General features: G+C 57.7%; 7 protein-coding genes across 7 annotated transcripts; 2 read left to right on the plus strand and 5 right to left on the minus strand.

Annotated features, from left to right (window-relative positions):
* Positions 1-309: 309 nt before the first annotated feature.
* On the minus strand, positions 310-1237 carry SLS55_002168 (uncharacterized protein; the record flags this gene model as incomplete). The annotated part of the gene is made up of 3 exons (XM_066773652.1): positions 310-572; positions 673-1128; positions 1180-1237. The coding sequence occupies 3 exons, from the start codon at positions 1235-1237 to the stop codon at positions 310-312; spliced, it is 777 nt and encodes a 258-aa protein (XP_066636219.1).
* A 2208-nt stretch (positions 1238-3445) lies between these two features.
* Positions 3446-4700, plus strand: TWF1 (Twinfilin-1; the record flags this gene model as incomplete). Its single annotated transcript, XM_066773653.1, has 4 exons — positions 3446-3466; positions 3553-4122; positions 4231-4494; positions 4587-4700. 4 exons carry the CDS (start codon positions 3446-3448, stop codon positions 4698-4700), a joined length of 969 nt encoding a protein of 322 aa, XP_066636220.1.
* Positions 4701-5484: 784 nt separating this feature from the next.
* Positions 5485-7081, minus strand: SFC1 (Mitochondrial succinate-fumarate transporter; the record flags this gene model as incomplete). Its single annotated transcript, XM_066773654.1, has 4 exons — positions 5485-5650; positions 5730-6168; positions 6247-6442; positions 6968-7081. The coding sequence occupies 4 exons, from the start codon at positions 7079-7081 to the stop codon at positions 5485-5487; spliced, it is 915 nt and encodes a 304-aa protein (XP_066636221.1).
* Positions 7082-10058: 2977 nt separating this feature from the next.
* Positions 10059-12852, minus strand: SLS55_002171 (uncharacterized protein; the record flags this gene model as incomplete). Its single annotated transcript, XM_066773655.1, has 2 exons — positions 10059-12646; positions 12729-12852. 2 exons carry the CDS (start codon positions 12850-12852, stop codon positions 10059-10061), a joined length of 2712 nt encoding a protein of 903 aa, XP_066636222.1.
* A 2344-nt stretch (positions 12853-15196) lies between these two features.
* Positions 15197-17028, plus strand: ECM14 (putative metallocarboxypeptidase ecm14; the record flags this gene model as incomplete). Its single annotated transcript, XM_066773656.1, has 2 exons — positions 15197-15601; positions 15658-17028. The coding sequence occupies 2 exons, from the start codon at positions 15197-15199 to the stop codon at positions 17026-17028; spliced, it is 1776 nt and encodes a 591-aa protein (XP_066636223.1).
* Positions 17029-18082: 1054 nt separating this feature from the next.
* SLS55_002173 (uncharacterized protein) lies at positions 18083-19856 on the minus strand (the record flags this gene model as incomplete). The annotated part of the gene is made up of 2 exons (XM_066773657.1): positions 18083-19116; positions 19250-19856. 2 exons carry the CDS (start codon positions 19854-19856, stop codon positions 18083-18085), a joined length of 1641 nt encoding a protein of 546 aa, XP_066636224.1.
* An 871-nt stretch (positions 19857-20727) lies between these two features.
* On the minus strand, positions 20728-21088 carry SLS55_002174 (uncharacterized protein; the record flags this gene model as incomplete). The annotated part of the gene is made up of 2 exons (XM_066773658.1): positions 20728-21031; positions 21084-21088. The coding sequence occupies 2 exons, from the start codon at positions 21086-21088 to the stop codon at positions 20728-20730; spliced, it is 309 nt and encodes a 102-aa protein (XP_066636225.1).
* Between the last annotated feature and the right edge of the window lie 160 nt (positions 21089-21248).

Below are 21248 nucleotides of genomic sequence, written 5' to 3' on the forward strand. Positions count from 1 at the left end.
ACGATCCCTCTTCCCTTGCTTTATTGGTGTGATTCAGAGATCTAATTTTGCAGAGAGAAAGAGGCAGAGAGAAAGAGGAGGATCGGGCATGTGAAAGGTTCGTTGCAAATCCTTGCCCGTATGACTGCGGACGAAGGCTTCAGCTCATTACGCTTGTAGCCTCATCGGAGCCTCTATAAAACCCACAAATGTACGCCCCCGATTCACCACATCAGTTGATTACATAGCTACAGACGGATCAGTAAAAGCACATGCCATCACGCGCATACATGGCGACAAAAAAGTCAGCAAGGGGGATTTCTTCATCACTCACCCGCCATCAACGACCATGGCGTGCCCCTGCACGAAGCTTGCCTTGGTCGAGCAAAGGAAGAGGGCCGCGTCGGCGACCTCGGACGGCTTGCCCATGCGCTTCATGGGGGCGATGCCGATGGCCGGCTTCAACCTCTCGGTGACTTCGGCGGTGCCGGTCGTCATGGGCGACTCGATGACGCCCGGGCAGATGCAGTTGACGCGGATGCCGTGGGCCGAGTAGTCGATGGCATCGGCACGCGTGAGGGCGATGACGGCGGCTTTGGAGGCGGAGTATGCGGCTGGGGGAGAGGGAGAGAGGGAGGGTGTGTAAGCGTCGTGTCGTGCCCCGGCTCCCATCCATGTCCGTGGAAAACTTACGAGCTTTGGGCCGACCGACGATCCCGAGTTGGCTGGCGATGTTGACGATGCTGCCTCTTTGCGGCGCGCGCGCTTCGTCGTGGCTGGGCAGCGGCTCCTGGAGCAGCATGACCTTCAGCTGGGCGCGCGAGGTGAGCCAGCAGCCGCGGTAGTTGATGTTGTTGACCCGGTCGAAGGCGGCGGTGGACATGTCGGTGGAGCTTTCGTTCCTGCTCAGGATGCCGGCCGAGTTGACGCAGTAGTCGATGCGGCCGTACTGCCGGGCGGCCTTGTTGACGAAGTGGTCGACGAAGGTCTCGTCGGCGATGTCGCCGGCTTCAGCGTACACGTCGGCCAGCGGGTTCTCCCATTGGATCTGCTTGACCGTGTCGTTGAGCGAATCAGGGTTGATGTCCGTGATGGCGAGTTTTGTGCAACCGGCTTCCACGAAGGCGAGGGCAGTCGCGTTTCCGATGCCTGTCCGGCCATTTCAGCTGATGGACTGGAGTCGATAGTGCAGGCGTTTACCTGTCCCACCAGCTCCAGTAATGAGGGCCACGCCAGGGAAGAGGGTGACTTGCGCCATTATTGTTGTGCTCTAGGCAGAAGCAGCCAAGGTACTGGTACGACTAAGGAGGAGCGCCCATGATGGGCGTCATGACGCTGGGAAGCTCAAAAGTGGAGGGGTGGAGCAGAGGGCTCTCTCATTTGTCCGGTACCATCTCCACACTCTGCCCCACGACGGCTCGTGCGCGAACCATCTCCTTCCGTGCACCTGTTACGACTTCCCACTTCCAACGTACACGGTACGCTTCTCATTATTGCTGAGCCCATGTTCGCCTAGTATCACAGATGCTCACGCGACCACCACGGGTCATGTGCGGAATGCCGCTACTACAATCCGATTGTGCTATCGCAGATGCGGTCGATACACGGTGAGAGCGGCAGACTTGGTTCCTGGGTCTTGTCGAGAACGCCCATTTCCCGTGCAATTCCGGTTCGTGCCTTCTCCTCTGTTCCCCTCTTCTCTCCCAGGCTATATCAAATCCATCGTGTGTTGGGCCAGCCCTGGTATTTTCATTCTTTGTCCATTGTTGCAGCGACAAAAATAGGCCGTCCGAATGCTGACGTCATCTGTTCCCTCAGTTGGCTCGGGATTTCGAAGTGTTCCTGGCCTGGCTTTGTACAACCCGCATATCAGCAACTGTGCCCTGGTCGACCATGGACCTCGCCCACGCCATTAACCAGACACCAGTCGGGATGTGGTCCCCAACGGATGCGGTCGGAAGGAATTCCAAGAGTCGGGAGCCGTGCCATCAGCTGCGCCTCTCGGGCTGCTTGCGAGCTTAAATATACCGGTTCCAGGCTGTTCACATGCAACGTGGTTGCCTCTCGCCGCCTCGCCGCGTGTGCTGTGCTCCCGGATGTTTGGAGTGGGTGGCACAGCGCGTACATTCCGGGCGCTGCCCTTTGGCCACTCTCGCGCCGTTTCAGCCTTGGGCCCGAAGCAACGAGACTCGGGACTACCGCTGCCAGGGACTTAGCGATCGAGGATTAATGTTTGCCATCTCACAGCCCGCCCAGTCTAGAACCTCGATCGCCCTGGCCGAGGAATGTAGCAGGGAGGATGCGCCAAACCTGCAATTTCCCGCCTTTAGAAACTTATCATGCTGCCCGCAGCCCTACCTACCCCACGCCGCACATACCCTTTCCCCTCACTACTCCCTCCGCTGCAGGGATACCCGAGTCGGAGTCGAGTGTTGTGCGTCGAGATCAAGTAACCGGTTCCGGCAACCAAACTGCCCTTTGAGGTGAGTCGGGAGCTCAATAAAGACGCTATATCACGAACCTTCTTTTGACGAGCCGCCCAAGAACATCCAACGACCCACACGACAAGGTTCAGGCAGCGCCGGATCCTTGAGCGCGATCATCACCATCACACCATGTGCTTCAACGACATCAAACACGCCTGCGGCGCACGGGTGCGCCGGCAGTCGCTTTCATGCGCCTGCGCAACCAACAGCGGAGACCGAGAGTGCAGCCTGTCGTGCGGCACATGCCCAAACTGCTCTCCGTCCATCAAGGAAGAAGACTTGGCCTCGCCCTCGCCAGGCGGCACCCCAAACGAAGACGAGGAGGAACGAGAATCGTTCCCGCAGCTGGTGGCGCATTCAGCAAGAGTCGTTCCCCTCTCGGACCACGCAACAAAGGACGCGCGGAAGATGATGGCGAGGTATAGCTTCCCATGACAGAGACCGTTTTCTCTGCCAGGCATCCACGACGGAGCCCTGGAGAGCTGGCGCACGGGAGGCTTGGCGGACGGGGTTGGACGGGCTGAAGGGAAATTGCATCATGGCGGAATTCGAGGAGGATGGGTTTTATGACAGCTCGCTGGGCGGGCATGAAGTTACGCATGGAGATCTTTAGAAAGTCGTTGCCGTACATCTCGGTGCCTGAGGCTGGTCGGCGGCGGCCTCGTTGAATGAAGCTCTACTTAGATCCTCTCCCCGAGCTGGCAGCCAACACTGTAAGCTCATGCCGCCCAAAAGAAGAGGAGCCGGCGTTGCATGTTGTGGTGCGCGCCTTCTAGGCAGAGACATGGCTTGCGCGTGGACGCGGCGGAGGAGGAGCGGAGCTCAGCCCGCGTCAGTGCTGCAGCAGTGCCCCTCACCGACGACATCTCCGCCCGCCGCCCATCAGGAGCTACTACATAAACAACGCCCAATTCCCCCGAGCAACCGCCAACCCACTCAACAATCCCGCTTCTCTCGACTGCGCATCAACCCCGCCCACCATGCAGTCCGGCATAACAGGCGTGTGCCCCTCTCCACCGCCCCCGCCGTCGTCCCTACTACCCACCACACATCGCTAACCATACAACAACCAACAGCCTCAGCCGAGCTGCACGCCGCCTTCGAGCAGCTCACGACCGATCCGTCCTCGCGCTTCCTCATCGCCAGCGTCTCGGGCGAAACCATCGTGCCGCGCGACACGGTCGCCGCCTCGTCCGACTTCCTCTCGGACCTCTCGCTGCTCGCCCCGCACCTCACGCCCAACGAGGCGCTGTACATACTGCTGCGCCAATCCAATGACCCGGAGCCGCGCTTCGTCGCCGTCACGTACGTCCCGGACGCGGCGCCGGTGCGCCAGAAGACGCTGACGGCGTCGACGCGGCTGGCGCTCGTGCGGCAGCTGGGCGGCGAGCACTTCGCCGAGACCATCTTCGCGACAACGGCCGAGGAGCTGTCGGCCGAGGGCTGGAAGCGCCACGAGGCGCACGTCGCCGGCGCCGCGCCGCTGACGGAGGAGGAGCAGAACCTGGTCGGCATCAAGGAGCAAGAGGCGCTCGAGAGCAGCAGCACGGCCGCGCGCCGCGTGCAGACGAGCGGGCATCTGAGCATGCAGGTGCAGGATGGCGTGATAGAGGCGTTGAAGGGGCTGCCCGAGGGGGAGGCGAATATGGTGCAGTTGGTATGTGGTCGGATCCCGTCTTCGCCCGTTTTGAAGGGGAGATGTACAACTGCGTTGGGAGAGAAGAGAGAAGGGGCTGAGTGCTGATTTTCATGGTCGAAACTATAGGACATTGACGTTGCCAATGAGACGTTCCGTCTCGTCTCCACCACGACCTCTTCCGCCGCGGAGCTGGGCAGCGCCATCGCCTCCGACGCCCCCCGCTACTCCTTCTACCGCCACGACGCCGGCCCCGACGGCTCGCGCCCCATCCTCTTCATCTACTCTTGCCCGCCCACCTCCAAGGTCAAGGAGCGCATGGTGTACGCCGCCTCGCGCGGCTTCGCCATTCACCTGGCCGAGAAGGAGGCTGGCCTCGAGATCCACAAGCGGGTGAGTACCATCTTCTCCGCATTCTGATATCCCGGTAGCCCCAAGTTGCAGAGGGAAAGGATGGCTGGCTGACACATTTTCCAAACATGCAGCTCGAGTTCGGCAGCCCGGAAGATATCGGCCCTTCTACTATCGACGAGGAGTTTGTGGTCAGGGAGGAGAAGAAGACGGGCTTCTCCAAGCCCAAGAGGCCCGGTAGGCGCTAGAGAAGATGTGTTCCGTACTGGATGCGGCGGAACGTAGATGCAGTTAATTTTATGGATACGATATAATTGGCATTTGCACGGGATACCTGACAGCAGGGCTGTCGTTTGTAGATATTAGAAGGCTCGAATATCTTCACGGTACGAATGTATCAATGTTGGACGACACGGCGCGCTGGGATCTGATACGCTGAGAAATATGCTTGTATTTACCAATCATGGACACAATATCGCAGCGTCCTCTTTGATAGATGCCATATGCTGGCAGATAAGATGCGCAAAAGAAACCCCCTCCTCTCTAACAGATGCCCGCCAGGGCTGACTTGGACATGCAAGGCCATGCAGACAAAAAAAAAAGGAATAACAACCCTCGAAGACAACGCCATGACTGCAAGAGGAATAGTATATCCAAGTCGAAACAGATCAAGCGTCGACAACAACAACTGCGCCCTCAACAACCTCCATCAATCATCATTTCCACATCTCCTCCGAAAGTCAGGTAACGTTCCCTTGCTCGTTTTTCTCTCTTCCAAAAAGATCATCACACCTTTTGCGGAGCGGCCCTATAAGAAAAAAAGAGAAGAGAGAAATACGTCAACAATACCGCCCGAAAAAGAAAGTCATTTCAAAAGAGGAAGGAGGATTCCCAAAGCAGAAGTAGGGACATCCTCTTTCTTTCTTCTTTCTTTTCCTCCTTCAAGCAAGAGTATGACAGGCAAGGGAAAGGAGAAGAAGAGAGGGAAAAAGGCTCCTGGGGATTCGGTTTTGCGGGCAAATATTCGTAATCTTACTCTTCGTAGCGGCCGCCGGGCATCATCTCGCGGCTCCTCTCGAGCACGCCCTTGAGGTACTCGTACACGGTGAAGGTGACGGCCTGGCCGGGGGCGACGCGCATGATGCGCGGGGTGATGCCCTTGTAGAAACTGCGGGTGCCTTCTTGCTTCCACATGTCCCTGGTTTTTGCCATCAAGTATCAGCAAAGAGTAGTCGAAAAAAAAGAGAGAAGTGAAAGGAGGAGAAAGAAACACTCACTTCGCAATCTTCATGATCCTCCCCACGGCCGTCTCGCCCTCCTCGGCGGGCGTCTTCTGCAAGCGCGTCTTGATGGTGTCGATGGGGGCGTTGCTGAGGGGGCCCATGGCGCCGCTGACGAGGCCGATGGTGGCCGTCTGCCAGCCGGGCAGGTCCGTCTTGCCCTGCCACGTCTGCAGCGCGGCGCGGAACTCGGTGTAGGCGGTGAAGTTGACGGCCTGGTTGGAGCCCTGGCGCAGCGCCGTCAGCGACACGCCGCGGTACAGCGCCGCCACACCCTCCTCCTTGACCACCGTGTACAGCGCGTGCGCGGCGTTGCGGTACTTGGGCACGTCGAGCGGGTCCGCCATGCTGTGGTGCTGCGCCTGCAGCCGGATCTTGACCACCTCCATGGGCGTCACGACCGCCACGGCTTCGGTGACGCCTGCTGCGAGACCGGCTGTTGTGGCTGTTAGCTGTACAGCCATTCCTTCCGTTTCTCTTCACGTAGTCCTGAAGGGGGTGGTCGACTACTAACCCATGAATGTTGCCTGGCCCGACACGGTGCCGTCGCTCTTTGCGAGGAGCTGCTTGTACCATTCGTAACTCGTAAACCGGATGGCCATCTTGGGCACGATACCCGTCAGGACGGCACCCAAGCCCTTGTACAGACCGAGAGGGGTTTCGCGCTTGACGATCTCGGCGCCAGTGGTGAGGAATCCGCGCGGTTTTGCCTGTAGTCATGACCGTCGGGTTAGCGGCTGATTCACTTGAGGTCTGCCGGGAGGGTTGCAGTGCATGAGGGCAGCGGTGCTCGCGACAGCAGGCGCAGACAGTTTCTCGACCATATTCCACGCCCCAAAAAACGACCTCTGTTTGCGAGGATATATTTTCGGTCCGCAGGCGTGGTCGGTGGTTCGTCGGAGACCAACTCCCAAAACTTCCTCTTTCACATGCAAATGTGTCCATGAGGCATTGAAGCCCGGTTTGCGCGGCGAAGTCTTGCAAAGAATACAAGGAAAAATTTCGAACATACCCCAGGTGCTCTTGCTCTTCTCGAGAGCTGCATGCGTACTTTGATCGTGTCTGCCGCCGCCGTCAGTCCGCAAGTTCGCCCACGAAAGCCTTCTCCCCAAATTTTGGGATGACGGAGATGGGTGTAGACCTACCGAGAGGATGGCAGGCAAGCGCTTCCATCATACCAGCTCCTCCACCGGCTATTGCGCGCAAAAGAATAGCAGTCAGCGCTCCCGAATCACTGACGAAAAGCGTGCGGCGCAGGGGAAGGCGCATTTCTTCGGCATACCAATCAGATTTGTCGCGGCAGACGCGGGCTTCTTGTTGCCCGGACCTCCCACGGTTTTCGCAGACATGGTTGCGGTTGTTCCGTTTTGGTCTTTCAAAGGGAGGAAGGGAAATGTGGGGTTCGCGGGGAGCTGTCAGAGCTCGATTCGGACGGTCGACCTTCTTAGGAAGGGCTCAGGGACTCGCGGAGATTAAGTATGAGTCCTTTCTGCTTGTTCTTCCTCGGGTATCGGGATTGGTTCGCGCGTCGAGGGAAAGGTGAATCACAAGCCGCCGCCAACACAAGCCGTATTTACAACGCAGAAAGGGTATAGCAACGACCAACAGGGAACAGACAGCGGAGGAGTCGTCGGGCTTGCAGAAAGGCTGCAGGAAGAAAGTGAGGAGATGGCAGGCGGGATTAGCAGCGTTCAAAGTAGAAAAAAGAAGGGCTTCTGGGAGCTGTGCGGCAATGGCCCTCATGACCCCTGCTCTAACCATCCGACCGAGCTCCAATCCCACGGGCACAGCGCGCGCGCCGTCGCGTCGTTCTCCCTTGCCCCTCCACAGAGCCTCGGCCCATGACGCAGTAGCGGGCTGGACCGAACGAAACCGAGCGCCAGGATTAGCCTGCCGCTGCCGACCCCCTGTTACCCCGGGAATCATCTTGCTCTGACGCTTCGCGCTGGTCACCCGGCACAGCGGTCATCTGGCAGCAGCAGTCGCCAACCGGCTCGATGCAGCAGCAGCAGCGGCGGCGACGACGACGGGCAGCTCTCACCTCCGCAGCTGCCAACCCTTGGCACGCGTCAGAGCTGTGTGCCTGAGGCATTGATTGACGGCTGCGGGGCACGGTCGACTGGCTTGAGGGCGGGCGGTGGAGAGGAATCCTGGACGAGCGGAAGTAGGACAACGGAGAGTCGAAACGGCGCGTTCGGCAAATGGAAGCTCAGCTCAGCCTGACGGCCAGGACAAACGCCCGCCTTGCCGAGTCCGCTGTCCGCGCACATCTTCCGTCGCTCCGATCCACAACCCAGCTCTCTCTTCTCGTTCTTCTGACATGCCATGACATCTGCCCTGTGCCACGGATTATTGTCCGCGACCTGCTACCTAGCCGTCCGCCGACCGGCAGCTGCAGGACAGAAAGCCATGCGTCGCACCTGCATCAGCCCATGTTGACATGTGAAGATGACGTTTGGGTCTCCAGCAGCAACGGACGCGTGCGCACGCGACCAAACGTCCCGCCGTCTCTACACCTATACTCTCCCTGATGCAGCACGCACATGTCCCCCGCTAGACCCCAAGCCGAGACGCACGTGCATTTCCTTCGGCCCCGGATCGTCCCCGCATGCACAGAATTGCGGACGAACACGAAGAGAAGGGAAAAAGAAAAGGGAATGAGTCCGGGGAAACACCACCGGCCCTTCCGATTTACTCCGGCGTCAAGAGAACGACCGACGATAATATGCCGGAGATTGACTTCTGTACGGCTCAAGCCCGACGAACACACGGAGACAAATGGAGATCTAGAAAGAAAGATTAGATAGCCGACCGTATGAATGTGAAATCGGCCGCGCGTGCGCAGCTAGAAGATCGCGGTGGCTGAGCTGGCTGGTCTGTTGTCTTGCCTTTGCACGCGTGCATTCCTGCAGCCCAGCTCGGCCGGCCATACGTCCGTACCTGCACTCCTCTTTTGCACATGGTGACTGTACTTGCCGAGTAATGCCGACAAGCACGCCCGTCGGAAGGTAAAGTAGCCAGTAAACAGACAGGCACTCTGAGAGGATGACAGTGTTTGCTTGGCAGCCCATTTGCACATATAACAGCCCAATGCCGGAAAGACGCCCCAGCGAGACAAAGCGTCCGGTTGATATTTTCTCCCTCCACCTGCTTTGGGTGAGAGTGCGTGTTCTACCTAGACCACGAATGTTCATGGCCGCTTACATACCACCACCACACCGTATATCTGGAGCGCCACCTCCCATCGCCAATGCCAACATGCCAACCGCCTCTTGCCAAAACAACAAGGATCAAGGTCGACGTCTGAGAAGGTGCAAAGGCATATCTTACGTCTTTCCTGGCTGGATCTTCACACTGAAAGGGAACAAAAATACGACAAAACAAAAGGAAATATCGCAAAAGGAAACAAGCAGAGGTACCAACATGCCCATCATTGCCAATCGACATAGGAGATAATCAAACGATACCGTAACCAACGATCAATGGAAAGATGACAGTGTGAAGAGGAGGGTGAGAAATTCGATGCATGCTGGTTGCTAATGCAAGCCTTGCCCCTACTGCTTCTTCGTACCTTATTCGTCGAATTCGAAGGCAGAGAACGATAAAAGGGGAACGAGCCATGCAATCATCTAGCCAGAACGGAATGGCCGACGATACAGAGAAGAGGTGGGCCAAGTGAAGCAAGAAAAGAAAAAGAAAAAAAAGTTAACACCTCAGCCCCAAACGCTCTGTCGCTGTGATTAAATAGGAAGGATAATGAGGAAGATGAGGAGGATAACGTGGGAGTCATATTCCCCGCTGATTAAACAAATGCCATGCGAACACCTTCGGAGCCTGTGCTAGTTCCGGGGACTATGGCGTGAACGGAGAAAAACGTCCATGGGAGAATGGAGAAAGAAACTTTTGGATGAGGTATAAATCGCCATTACAAAGATGACTTGTGTTGAGCGCCGCCATTTCCCCCGCACGCCAACCATGTTTGATGCTGTCGCTGCGCCCGGGCCGAAGTGCGAAGAAACTTTCGAAAAGAGTCGGAAACCAAGGAGAAGGCCGGGCCAAGATGATCCGAGCGCAAGAGGATACTCACAAGAAGACCTGCTGGACAACTGGAAGAGTGGATGAGTGAACAAGGAGATGCTGAGTGAATGTCGGGAATTTGGTCTTGAGTTGAGGCAGCGGGCCGCTTGTGAAGCGCAAAAAATAACACGGCCCCTGGATTACCGTAGCAGTACAGGTTGCTTTGTTTCTGGGTATCTATGTAGAAGAAGAACCGAACGAGTCATTGCGGCGGACTCTGCAATGAGAAAAAAGGGAAAAAAAAGAATATCAAGCTTCCACGGCCTGAGGCTGAGCGTTCTTATGCAGACCACTTGTGTGAGAATCCTCATCGTTACCAGCGGCGAGGGCGGGTTCTTTCTCCGCCTTGGTTGCACTGTCCCTTGTTGTCGTGGGCGAAAGATCGTCAGGCTCGGAAGCAAGACCCGAATCCGCCATCTTCTCACTCAGGCGACCGTTGTTCCATTGGACGTCTTTTGGCAGAGACTTCAATCCCAACCCATCTTGTTTCTCGTCCTCCTCCAGCGTGGGACCAGGACCTTGTGCAAGATTTCTGATGGTACGAGAGCTTTCTGAAGTGGCCGAAGCAGCACGGCCTCTGCCTCGGATCGTGGCATCATCGTCACCAGAGACCGCTATGTTCAGCTTGCTGCCATCATCAGTTGTCGACTTGCGCAATCTCAAGCGCTCTTCTGCCGACAGGTTCTGCCATTCTGCACCGAAAGTGACGACAGAGGCCTTCTTCCCGTGAACAGTGAAGCTCTGGTGAGCACGCGGGAATACTTCAGGGCTCGAGGGTCCACTGAGCTCGTCGGACTTGGCGCTGGAGCCAGATTCCTTGCCCTTCCCACTCCGACGGTGTCCGCTACCACTGTGCGTGTCGCGGAGGGTGCGATGAAGACTACGTCGAACCTTGCTGCGCGACTCGGGGCTGCCAGGAGCAGGTCGCTCAGTGTCCTCAGCCGAGGGAGTTGCGGGACGGCCGTCTACATTCATCGAAACCTCGCTCGGGTTGCGCTCAGCATCAGAGACGCTGGGGCGACGGTGCCTCGAGTCAACATCTGATTCATCGACAGATTCTGCCTTGTCGCCAATGGTGGACACCGATGGCCGGTGGTCAAGTCCGGGGTGGCTGGAGTGTGTAGACTCGGCCCAAGAGTCTCTGTTGGAAGGTCCAAAGTTCATAGGAGGGATCTCCCAGCCCGCAGGTGGTGAGCCAGGGCTTGGTTGGCTCGTCTCTGGAGGAGTTGTAAAGATGTCATCGTCAATAATATCGGATCCAGAAGTGTCGGGCCTGCCACTCATGGAAGGTGATCTTGGTGATCGGGGTCTTGTTGAACCACTAGCTTTGGATCCAAGGCGGACCAGTCCACTAAGCCGCGAGGACTTGGGACCTTGCACTGTGGAGGGAGACGAAGCCGCAGACGGGAGGGCTGGGACAGGCGGGATCGATTCCAGCTCCTTGGCTCTCTTCGCATCAATGGCAATCTTCTTTTCCTCGTCCATGTCCATGATGAGAATGTCGCGATGGGCCTTCATGCGGACGATCTCGATGCGGATCCATTTCAACTTCGCTGCCATGCGGCCGGCTGCATGCATGACATGTTCTCTAGTCCTCGGTTGGATTGGCGCCATGACCTGCAGATGACGAGCATCCCTCAGACGGCTGTCCAACTGCTTGACCGCGGCACCCAGCCGATCGTCAGCTTCTTCGACTTTGCGTTGGATGTTTTCTCTCCGAGCCTTCACAATTTGCTGAGCAAGTTGGTTGTCGATCTTTCCACTTGTGTGTGTGACCTGCCCGGTAGGACCTTGTATGGACTTTGCGGACTGGGAAGACTCCAGGCGTCTTATGGCCCGATTGCGCTGACCGTCGTAGCTTCCACCGATCAGGCCTCGGGGCCTTATCCCAGCTGTCTCGAACGCTGCAGTGTAGTTCAACCTCGCCAACCAATCGTTCATATCCGCCTCGTCGTCAGCTAGGAATACCTCTTCCGCTCCACCTTTGGCGAAGACAACGAAGGCGTACTTGTGTTTCCTGTAACTCGAGTCCGAGGCTGCGACGCACTGGTCCATTGGAATCGCGTAGTCAGGTTTGAACTCTTCGACTGGGGGCCTGAAGACCACAGGGTTTCCAGCACCACCAGCCTTCTCGTGCGAGTCGTGTTGATGGATCAAGCTCTTGGCCCAGCTGGCGTTTTTGAAGAAAGACAGGCTGGACCGAGTAAGAACCGCCCCCCATTCCTGCCATGGGGATCTTGCCGCCTTCTTCTTGGAGTCTTTCCGCCACAGGATACCAACTTTAGTAACGGGCATCTCAACCACTCCGGCTTGGGCACCATCCGGATTCTCTATTGTCGTTGGAGACATGAAAGCCTCGGGACGAGAGCGGGCAGAGACGATCTGAATAACGCCATATCTTGCAAAGGCCGCGTGTAGAGACTTCAAGTCTATGCATTGTGCCGTTCCTTTGTAGCTGTAGGGATCCTCGAATTGCATGACCTCCCTGATCGGCGGCCGGAGAATATCCAGCTTGTTTTCGAAAATGATCGTGTACGGATCGACCGGTTCCTTTTGCGCTTTCTTTACGGGGTCCTGTACAGCATTCTTGATAATCTTAGTCTTCTTGCTCCGCCTATTGGCCAGACTCCGTAGATCAACCTCATCGTCGATATGAATGAATTGCGTGTAAACGATATTATCGTAGAGTGTAGCCAGGACATCGTCGTTCACTTCGGATGCGTTGCCGCCGTTGCAATTCTTGATGTAGTCGGGCTTTTGCATTTTCCGCTTGTTGTTGGGGTTGAAGAAGTCGGAGTTCAAGAGCACAATGGAGAAGGATATAAAATAGGCTTCCTCTGTACGGCATTAGTCGTTTTTTCGCAAGTATCACGATGGATAAACGCCGTCTTTTCGAGAAGAGAATAAAGGCAGCCTTACCAGGCGAGACGAAGATGCCGGGATTGCACTCGTGGTACCGATCAGCAAATCCCTGAAGGACTCGATCGATTTGCTGGGTTTCCTTCGGCAGCTCCACTTCCATCAACAGTTTTCTCAGTGCCATGTCGATGGGATCTCCGAAGAACATGAATCGTCGCATGTAACTTCGCAGAACCGCCAACGAGAATTCGTCCCCATGCTTGGCAACGATGCTCGCTATCAGACTTCGGTCGATGTTTTCTTCTAGACGTTCGAGATATCTTCCCGGAGTTTCCCCTTCCTCCCTCTCGGGTACCACCAACGCTTCTCGGCTAATGTTCAACGACGTCGAATGCGATCCTCGTCCTGACGCTAAAACACCTGGTGAGCCACGGCGTGGTGAATTGGGTTCCGTATTCTGTCTAAAGCGGTTTCCAAGATGGAATAGGTTGCTGAAGCTTGCTCTCCCAGTCGTCGATGTCGAAAGTCGTCCATCTTGCCCCTGGGGTGGGGTAGGGGGTGGGTCATCGTCAGACTTACCCCCAATGGAACCCATGGTATTCGACCGACCTCGGAGTCCTACTTTTGCTGGAGGGGCCAACGAGTGCGAGGAACGCGCGGAACGAGCGGAGTTCGTCGAGTCATTTCTTAAGAGGTCATGCTGGGCGGCGGATGCGCCGTTTACGGCGGACGAAAGCGCGGAGTGAGATGAAGGCTGCGAGGGGTTGCTGCTTCCATCGGTGTTGGATCGATGCACGGCAGTCAAAGGAGGACTATAGGTTCCGTCGGGGGAGTGGTGGGGGGAGTTGACGCTGACGCCGCTGGTAGATGCGCGCGGAGTAGCGGGAGCGGTGTCCGGGAACTCTGGAGGGGCGGGTATCCTGGCGGGCAAGGGAAATAGGGATTTGCGGTTTGCCTCCTTGTTTCTCCTGGGCAACCTGAAGATGGTGGAATGCGAGGTTAGCAAAGGCCGCTTGTTTGTTGCGATTTGGACATGGTCGTTCGAGCTAGCATCGGACCGTGATGAGTCTGACAGTCTTCCCCCGAGCGCAGTCTGCGATCCCGCATTCGAATGTCCGTTCTCGACCGCCGATTCACGAGCTCGCGATACAGATAGCCGCGCGGGATCCTCCTGGCTTGGTCTTGCCTCCATCAGCCCTCCCAGGCTTGGGCGCGCATGCTCGGCGCTGCGCTTATGATCCGTAGACTTTCGCGGAGACGAGTCGACGCCGGGCTCGAAGGACAGGCGGCGCCTGAAGGTGGGGAATTTGGTCTTCTTCTTGGGCGGCGGGTTCGCAGGCGGCTCCATGGTCGGCGCGGTCGTAATGATTGCGGGAGCTGCGAGGGGGCGCGAGTTAGCTTGCTGGACCTCACGTGTGCGCGGATGCCCAGGCGCTCCAAAATTACCTGCGGGCATGGCGGGCACCGGAGGAGCGTCGCGGGCGGCGGCCATCTGGGCGTGCTCTTTCGCCTTCTGGGACAGCTGCGGATCCGAGGCGTGACGAAACTTCAACATACTGAAGCGGCGCGTCTGCGCGTTGTGTTCTTGGACGGGCGGCGAGGGCGGCGGTTCGCCAGCCCAGGAAGCCCGCGGATCGAAGTGGGACGGGCGCGAGCCATCGCTTGACTGGATGCCGCGGTTGGGGGCGAGGCCGACGGCGGACTGGGCGCGCGAAGCCTGCTCACGCTTGAATATGCTGGAAGGGTCGAGGGTGCTGCGGCGCTTGAGGTCCTTTTCGCTCCTCCCCGGGCGTAAGCCTCGCAGCGGCATGGCTCTGGGCTGGGCGGGCGTGGGCGCGGGCGGTCAAGTCGGCATTGGCGAAGGTTCGTTTGGCATTGGGGAGGTGGGTGGTGGTGCTGGGGCGAGGGGATCGCAGGCGGGAAACCAGGGGACGACCGCGTGGGATTGCGATGCTTTGGCCGGTGGGCCCCGTAGGGCTGGCTGCGCAGAGCGCTGAACCGGTGATGCAACAGGATGCTACGCGGCCTGCGCTCCAGGGGCCAGAAGATGGGACCGGGCCGGCACCGCCACGGCAATAACGGACGACAACCCTAAGCTCGGGGCGGGCACGTTGGTGTTGGGCGTTGCAGCGCAGGAGGCGTCGGTCCCTGAGATGCGGAAGCGGGAGTCGCAGAGGGCGGCGGCGCAAGTGTTGGGCTGGCGGGAGGAGTCGTCTGGCGCTCAGCAGGCTCGCGGCTGGCAGGGCAATGGCTGCAGCGGTTTGCGACGGGCGCGGCCAAGCTCGCAGCCTGCGCTTCAGACTCAGCCTTGGCGTGCCAGGCGATTGGAGGCGCGGCATGCGTCGCTGGGGGCCAGCCACACGCTGGCTCCACATCAGCAACGACAAGCCTGTTGCGTGCGCCGTCACAGCCCGCCGCAGCCGGCCCGCCTGTCCTCCGCCAGCCAGCCAGACGACATAGTTGCGTACACGCCGCGCTGCAGCTCAGCACGCGCTCGCACCCGCAGTCCGCACCATCCGGAGCCCGCCATGCGCGTCCACGTCTTCACCCACGCCGGCCTTCTATTCCTGTGCGCGCCTGCGCTTGCCGCTGCCGGGCCCTCCCGTTTCGACCAGCGTTGCGCCTCGTCGCTCCAGCAGCCCGACACCCGGCCCTCGTGGCGTAAGCTCTCCGACCGCGTCCTGACAGCCCTCTGGGGCCCGCCCAACACCCCAACTGCCCACGGCACTGCCGCGCTCGACGCCAATGCCCGAGGCGGCCGCGTCTCGCCGCCGGGCAAGCTGCTGGCCCGCTATGGCGACGACATGGTGCTGCGCTTCAACGTGAGCACTGAGTACGAGGCCCGCAAGCTCGGAGAGGCCGCCAACACTCTCTTCCTCGACGTGTGGGAGGCCAGCGAGAACTGGGTAGACATTCGGATAGCGAAGGACGTGGTGAGCGCCGCAATTGTGTCCCCGGGAAACACAGCTTCTGATATCTCTTTTCGCAGGTGCCTTCCCTGCTTGGGCTGCTGCCTGCCTCGCTCCAGGACGCCCATGCGCCGTTGATGCGCGACCACGATCTCGCGCAGGCCATCTACGACTCGTATCCCGCGACGGACCCTGATTCCATACCGTCCCGTGAGCCATTTTCGCATTCGTTACGCTCCTCGCAGAGTGCGCAGACCAATCTTTTCTTCCGCGACTACCAGCCGCTCTCGGTCATTATGCCGTGGCTGCGCCTCATGGAGTCTCTGTTCACAACACACGCGAAACTCATCAACGTTGGCATATCCTACGAAGGCCGCGATATTCCTGCTCTGAGGGTAGGTGTTCATCCCACGAACAGGGAGCAGGACAGCACGCCGCGCAAGACTATTCTCGTCACCGGAGGCTCTCACGCTCGCGAGTGGATCAGCGTGAGCACCGTGAACTACCTCGCCTACTCGTTAATCACCTCGTACGGTAAGTCGGCTACAACCACTGCGTTGCTGGAAGCTTTCGACTGGGTTTTTGTCCCGACCTTGAACCCGGATGGTTATGTCTACACGTGGGAGACGGACCGATTGTGGCGCAAGAACAGGCAGATGACATCCCTTCGTTTCTGCCGCGGCATTGACCTTGACCGCTCCTATGACTTCCATTGGGATGGGGAGTTCACAAGGAACAACCCCTGCTCCGAAAGCTACGCCGGAGACGAGCCGTTTGAGGCTGTCGAGGCCAAACGATTCGCGGACTGGGCCAAGAACGAAACAGAGCAGAACAACGTCGATTTTGTGGCGTTCCTCGATCTCCACTCCTACTCGCAGCAAGTTCTGTATCCGTACTCGTACTCTTGCGCCGAGCAACCGCCCACGCTTGAAGACCTCGAGGAGGTCGCCCTCGGTCTTGCTAAGGCAATTCGTGTTTCCAAGAACGGCCACTCCTATAAGGCCGCGTCTGCGTGCGAGGGTAATGTCGCATACATCGGCAAGAACAAAGATCAGAAAACGTACCTTCCGCGCATCGAGACCGGTGGCGGCAGCGCGCTTGACTATTTCTACCACCAGCTTGGTATCAAATACTCGTACCAGATCAAGCTGCGTGACACAGGTAGCTACGGCTTCCTCTTGCCTAAGCAGAACATCGTGCCAACGGGAAAGGAAGTCCTAGATGCCATTTATTACCTTGGTCACTTCCTGTTGGGCGACATCGGCCTCATGGCCGAGGATGAGGAGGCGGACTTGACGTCCGAGCTTTCAGTCACGGTGCAACCTTCAGCACAGATGATCACGCTTGATGAGCAAGAAGAGGAGGAAGAAGAAGGAATTGAGATGTTCCTTGATGAAATGGCCGATGATGGCGAAACTGAGTGGGAGTTGAGGCGCCGCAGGAGACGTTGACCACCCCATGATTTATACTTCCGTCATCACTTTCTTTCACTAATACATTCCCACAAACACTGTTCATGAGAGACTGGCACGACCTTGGGTTTTTAATAAATGTCCCTTCGCGTCTATTACATGTATGATATTGGCGGCGTCGTGTCTTATTCAACACGCCAAGACAAAATTCTTGGCTCAGTGTAGAAATTGCCTGCACAGGACTATTTCATTCAGGTGCTCTTGTGAAATTGTGCCTCCAACGTTGATGTTTGTACGTACTACACCACGATGGCATCCCAACGAAGTGGACTCCTCCCTTTCCTAGCGCGCTCCAATCGTGAAGCCGTCGTTTCCTCATTTGTCGATAAAATGAGAGAAGGGAGAGGCCACACGATACCACCCACATTTCTTGGAATGTCTCGTGAGATCTAGTTCCCAGTTTCTCCCACGCAGATCCCCAAGAATGCTTGCACGGTGGGAGAAGGCTAGATCAAGAAGGGATTGAAGTGTCTTCAGTTCACCGGTCAGATATCTCCTTCATTCCACAGCTTAACCCTTTTATACGTTTCATACGGCATTCTCTCCTTTAGCCCGGCCAGAAGACTCCATGGTGTGTTGCAAAAAAATTGAGCCCACCTACATCGGTAGCAGAAGCAGATGCCTGGGATCAATTCTTCTGTTATCCGCTGATGCTTCAGTTTGAACATCAACTCGTGTGTGTCACATGCAACGAGGAAGACGGATTTGGAACAGAGCATTTTCTATGGACCTCCTCTCTTCTAAGGCTGCCTGAATGAAGAGACGCAATCAAGCAACCAGAGCTCGCCCTTTCTGCAGATGTTCCTACGTTATCAAACCACATGGCTTCTTCGCCTGCAGTCATATCCAGATCCAATCCAGTATCCGTATTAGGGTCCATCAGCCAAGCTTTTCCTGTAGTCTCGTGGAAAGCCTGATTATCTCGTAAACTCGTAGTGAAGTCATACCCATCGTAAAACCTGAAAACCTTCCTCCAGCTATCCACGCAAGCACACGAGCTCTCCAACCAGCCAACCAGTCAGCCAGAGATCTCCTAAGGCTCAAAAGTCTCGCAGCGGTTCTCGCAGCGCGCGTGGAGGCAGTCGAGCTTGCTGCAGACGTGGTTCTCGTAGTGCGTGTAGCGATGGCAGCGGCAGCACTTCCAGCGGCGGAAGCCGCGCTGCGCGACGCCGGCGGCCAGCATGATGGGGCGGTCGTACGTCACGTTGATGGGGTGCTTGATGCGCTCGCCGCCGACGGGCGCCTGCCTCTGCCGGTGACGGCCGCCCTTCTGCTGCTGCTTGGCATCATTGGCGTCTTCCTCGTCGACGTCCTCCAGGAGGCTCCTGCCGGTGGTGCGATGGCGACCACCGCCGCAGCAGTCGCAGTCGGGGTTGGGATGGGCGGTCGGAACGTCCGGAACTTCGGGCGCGGGCGGGAGCAGTAGCGGGGCGGGGGAGAGCTGCTGGGAAAGCACGGGCGAGCGCGGGCCCAGGTCGAGGACGGAGGCGGCGGTGCGCAGGACCTCGTCGGTGGCGGCGCGGATCTCGGTGTCGGTGTGCTGCTTCTTGGATGTGATGCGGCGCAGCGTCTCGAGCAGCGCGTTCTCGGCAGCGACGGCGTCGTGGTGGATCTCGTCGCCGTCATCTTCCTTGTCATGCTTACTGCTGGTAGCGTCGGTGAGGTCCGTCGTGTTGATCTTGAGAGTGGGGATCTTGCTCTTCAACGAGGGTTTTTTCCGGAGCTTTCCAGTACGTCCGGAGTCGAGGTACGTGGTGGCTGAACTGATCTCGCTGGAAAAGGCGATGGAGTCAGTGGAAGGCTCCATACGCTCATGCGGGAGGAGTGGGGCCTCCTGATCCTGATCCTTGGAAGAGCCCTCAGAAGAACCTTCAAGCGGGGACACCGGGCTGTCTCTGGTCTTGTTCTCGCTGTCGCGCGGAGGTGAGATCGGAGATGGTGTACGGCGCTTTCTGAGAGCCCTGGCGTGGGCGCGGGCGCGGGAGTTGGCAAGGGGACGACCACGGGCGTTGGGATCGTTGTAGTCGGGGGAGTCGATCGCTAAATCTACTGTGAGAGATACATCCACTGTAGAGCCCGGCAGGCGGATAGTAAAGCGAGGCAAAGACGCAAAGATAAACACTGAGAGCGGTTATCTTTGTTCTCCCATGTGCTTGGGGGTCTTGGGTTGCTTGGGATTCTTGGGATGCTTCGTACTTACAATCTATCTCAGCATCAAGAACAGGTCCGCCCAACTTGCGATTTTCGCCATTGCTTTCATCCATGAGGTCGGACATAGCTGGCTCGCCGTGCATAGATAAGGGCGAGACTTCCATCAGAGAAAGGCCATCGCCGTTTTCCTCGAAGCTACTCTTGGCACGCGAGGGTTCCAGCGTATCCTTGTTCTGATCGGAATTGTTGACCTTGCGCGACTTGGCCACTTCGGTGGATCCAGAGTCCGTAGCCTTCAGTTGGCGGCGTTCCTGGCGACGAGCCTCGGCGCGGGACACAGTTGAAGTAGCGGGCTTAGCGGACTCATTGTTGAGTGACGTGTTGTGCTGCTCCTCACGGGGCATGAGCGAGGGCGAGGGGGTGATGCTCTCGATGTTCGAGCGCTTCTTCTGCAGCTTCTTGGGCACACGGGCGCTTGGGGAACGCGAGGGCGGACCTGCCACAGGGTGGGCGGGAGACAAGCTACCGGCGCTGTTGCTGAGATCTTTCTTGGAGTGAGAGCTGTCGGAGGCGGAGTCTGAGATGTCGCCCGTGTCGGACGACTTGCGGCGTCCGCGAAGGATCCTTTGGCGAAGGCTAGGTTGCTTGTCTGTCATGGTTGCTTTCACGGTGGACAGTAAGGGTACAGAGGAGTAGGAGCGCGGCGTTGAAACTGGGTCGCGGGTTGAACCACACCGTGGTTGTCGGCTGCGACCGGTTCAGAAAAGGTTGAGAAGGTGAAGGGAAGAAGAGAGCGTGCGAAGGAGGGTCACCACAAGATATGCTGCTCGGAGGTGGCGCTAAGCGAAGTTTTGCCGAGCAATGAAGGTGAGAGTGAAGGTGAGAACGAAGGTGAGAACGAAGGTGAGAGTGAAGGTGAGAGTGAAGGTGACATATCTGCGAACAAGAGCGTCCGGATAAGAGCTTGAACAACCTCACCTCCGTGCAATATCATCCTCAAACAATGGCGATCCGGCAGCATTGGCAGTAACTCTATCAAGACCGATGATTGCTAGAATATGAGTAGGCACAGGTGAAGCAAGCATCTCCAAACCTCTCTCTGATTGAAGTCTATAATCTTAATTTCCTCGTGTAAGTACAGTGACTTTCTCGGCACGTTCAACGCATGGACTTTTTCCCGCCAGGAAATCGAGCATGTCTTCCTTCCACTTCAATATGAATATGATCAGTGACCAAACCCTACGGAACGACAGGTCTATACGCACAAGGATCTAAGTTTCCCAGAGAGCATCTGCTGGGCGTTCGCGTAGTGACCGCGGTGAGTAATGGTGGCTTCGATGGTGCTATCCCCGCTCACCCGATCAAAGGGCACCCTGGATGGCAAAGGAAGAGAGGATGAGGACCAAAGTATTGATCAGTCCCCAGACAAAAGGAATCCACGTTGACATGTTGTAATAGCCGGCGCTGTACACGCCACCCAGTCTAGATAGTGTCAGTCTACTGATGCTCGTGGCAAAGCAAGTGCACTCACAGCCCCCCGACAATGCTGCCGGCTATGACGGCTTCCATGCCGCCTATCACACAGAAGATGACAGGAATGATCCATATGACCTTCCAGTTGCGCCACTGCACGATAATGGCATAGCCTGAGGTGGCGACGTGGACGGCGCCGTAGAATATCAGGGTCCACAGCAGAGTGAAGCGCCACACATCGCCCGGATCATAGAGGTAGTAAGCCTGGTGGCCGCGAACGGGAAAGGGCCAATAGAGCGACGGGAAGGGGGGAGTTTCGTAATCGCCCGGGGCGGCGTTGCTCATGCGATAGACGAAGCTGGGGTCCCGGGTTAATGCTGGGGTTCCGGGAGCACTGAAACCGGACTCACCTCATGTTGAGCCCGCGACGCGCCTCACATGGCGCAGTTGGGAGTCGCGAGCCAAGGACTGACGTCGGGGAGCGATGGCCGTCGCTAAGTAGCTGGCCCCTGCGCCCTACCCGGCGAACAGCGGGAGCCTCGGCTCATCACCCGCGCCGCCGTCGCATCCTCTGC

This window comes from Diplodia seriata, assembly GCF_021436955.1.
Source record: "Diplodia seriata strain FDS-637 chromosome Unknown scaffold_2, whole genome shotgun sequence".
NCBI classification, from domain to species: Eukaryota; Fungi; Ascomycota; class Dothideomycetes; order Botryosphaeriales; family Botryosphaeriaceae; genus Diplodia; species Diplodia seriata.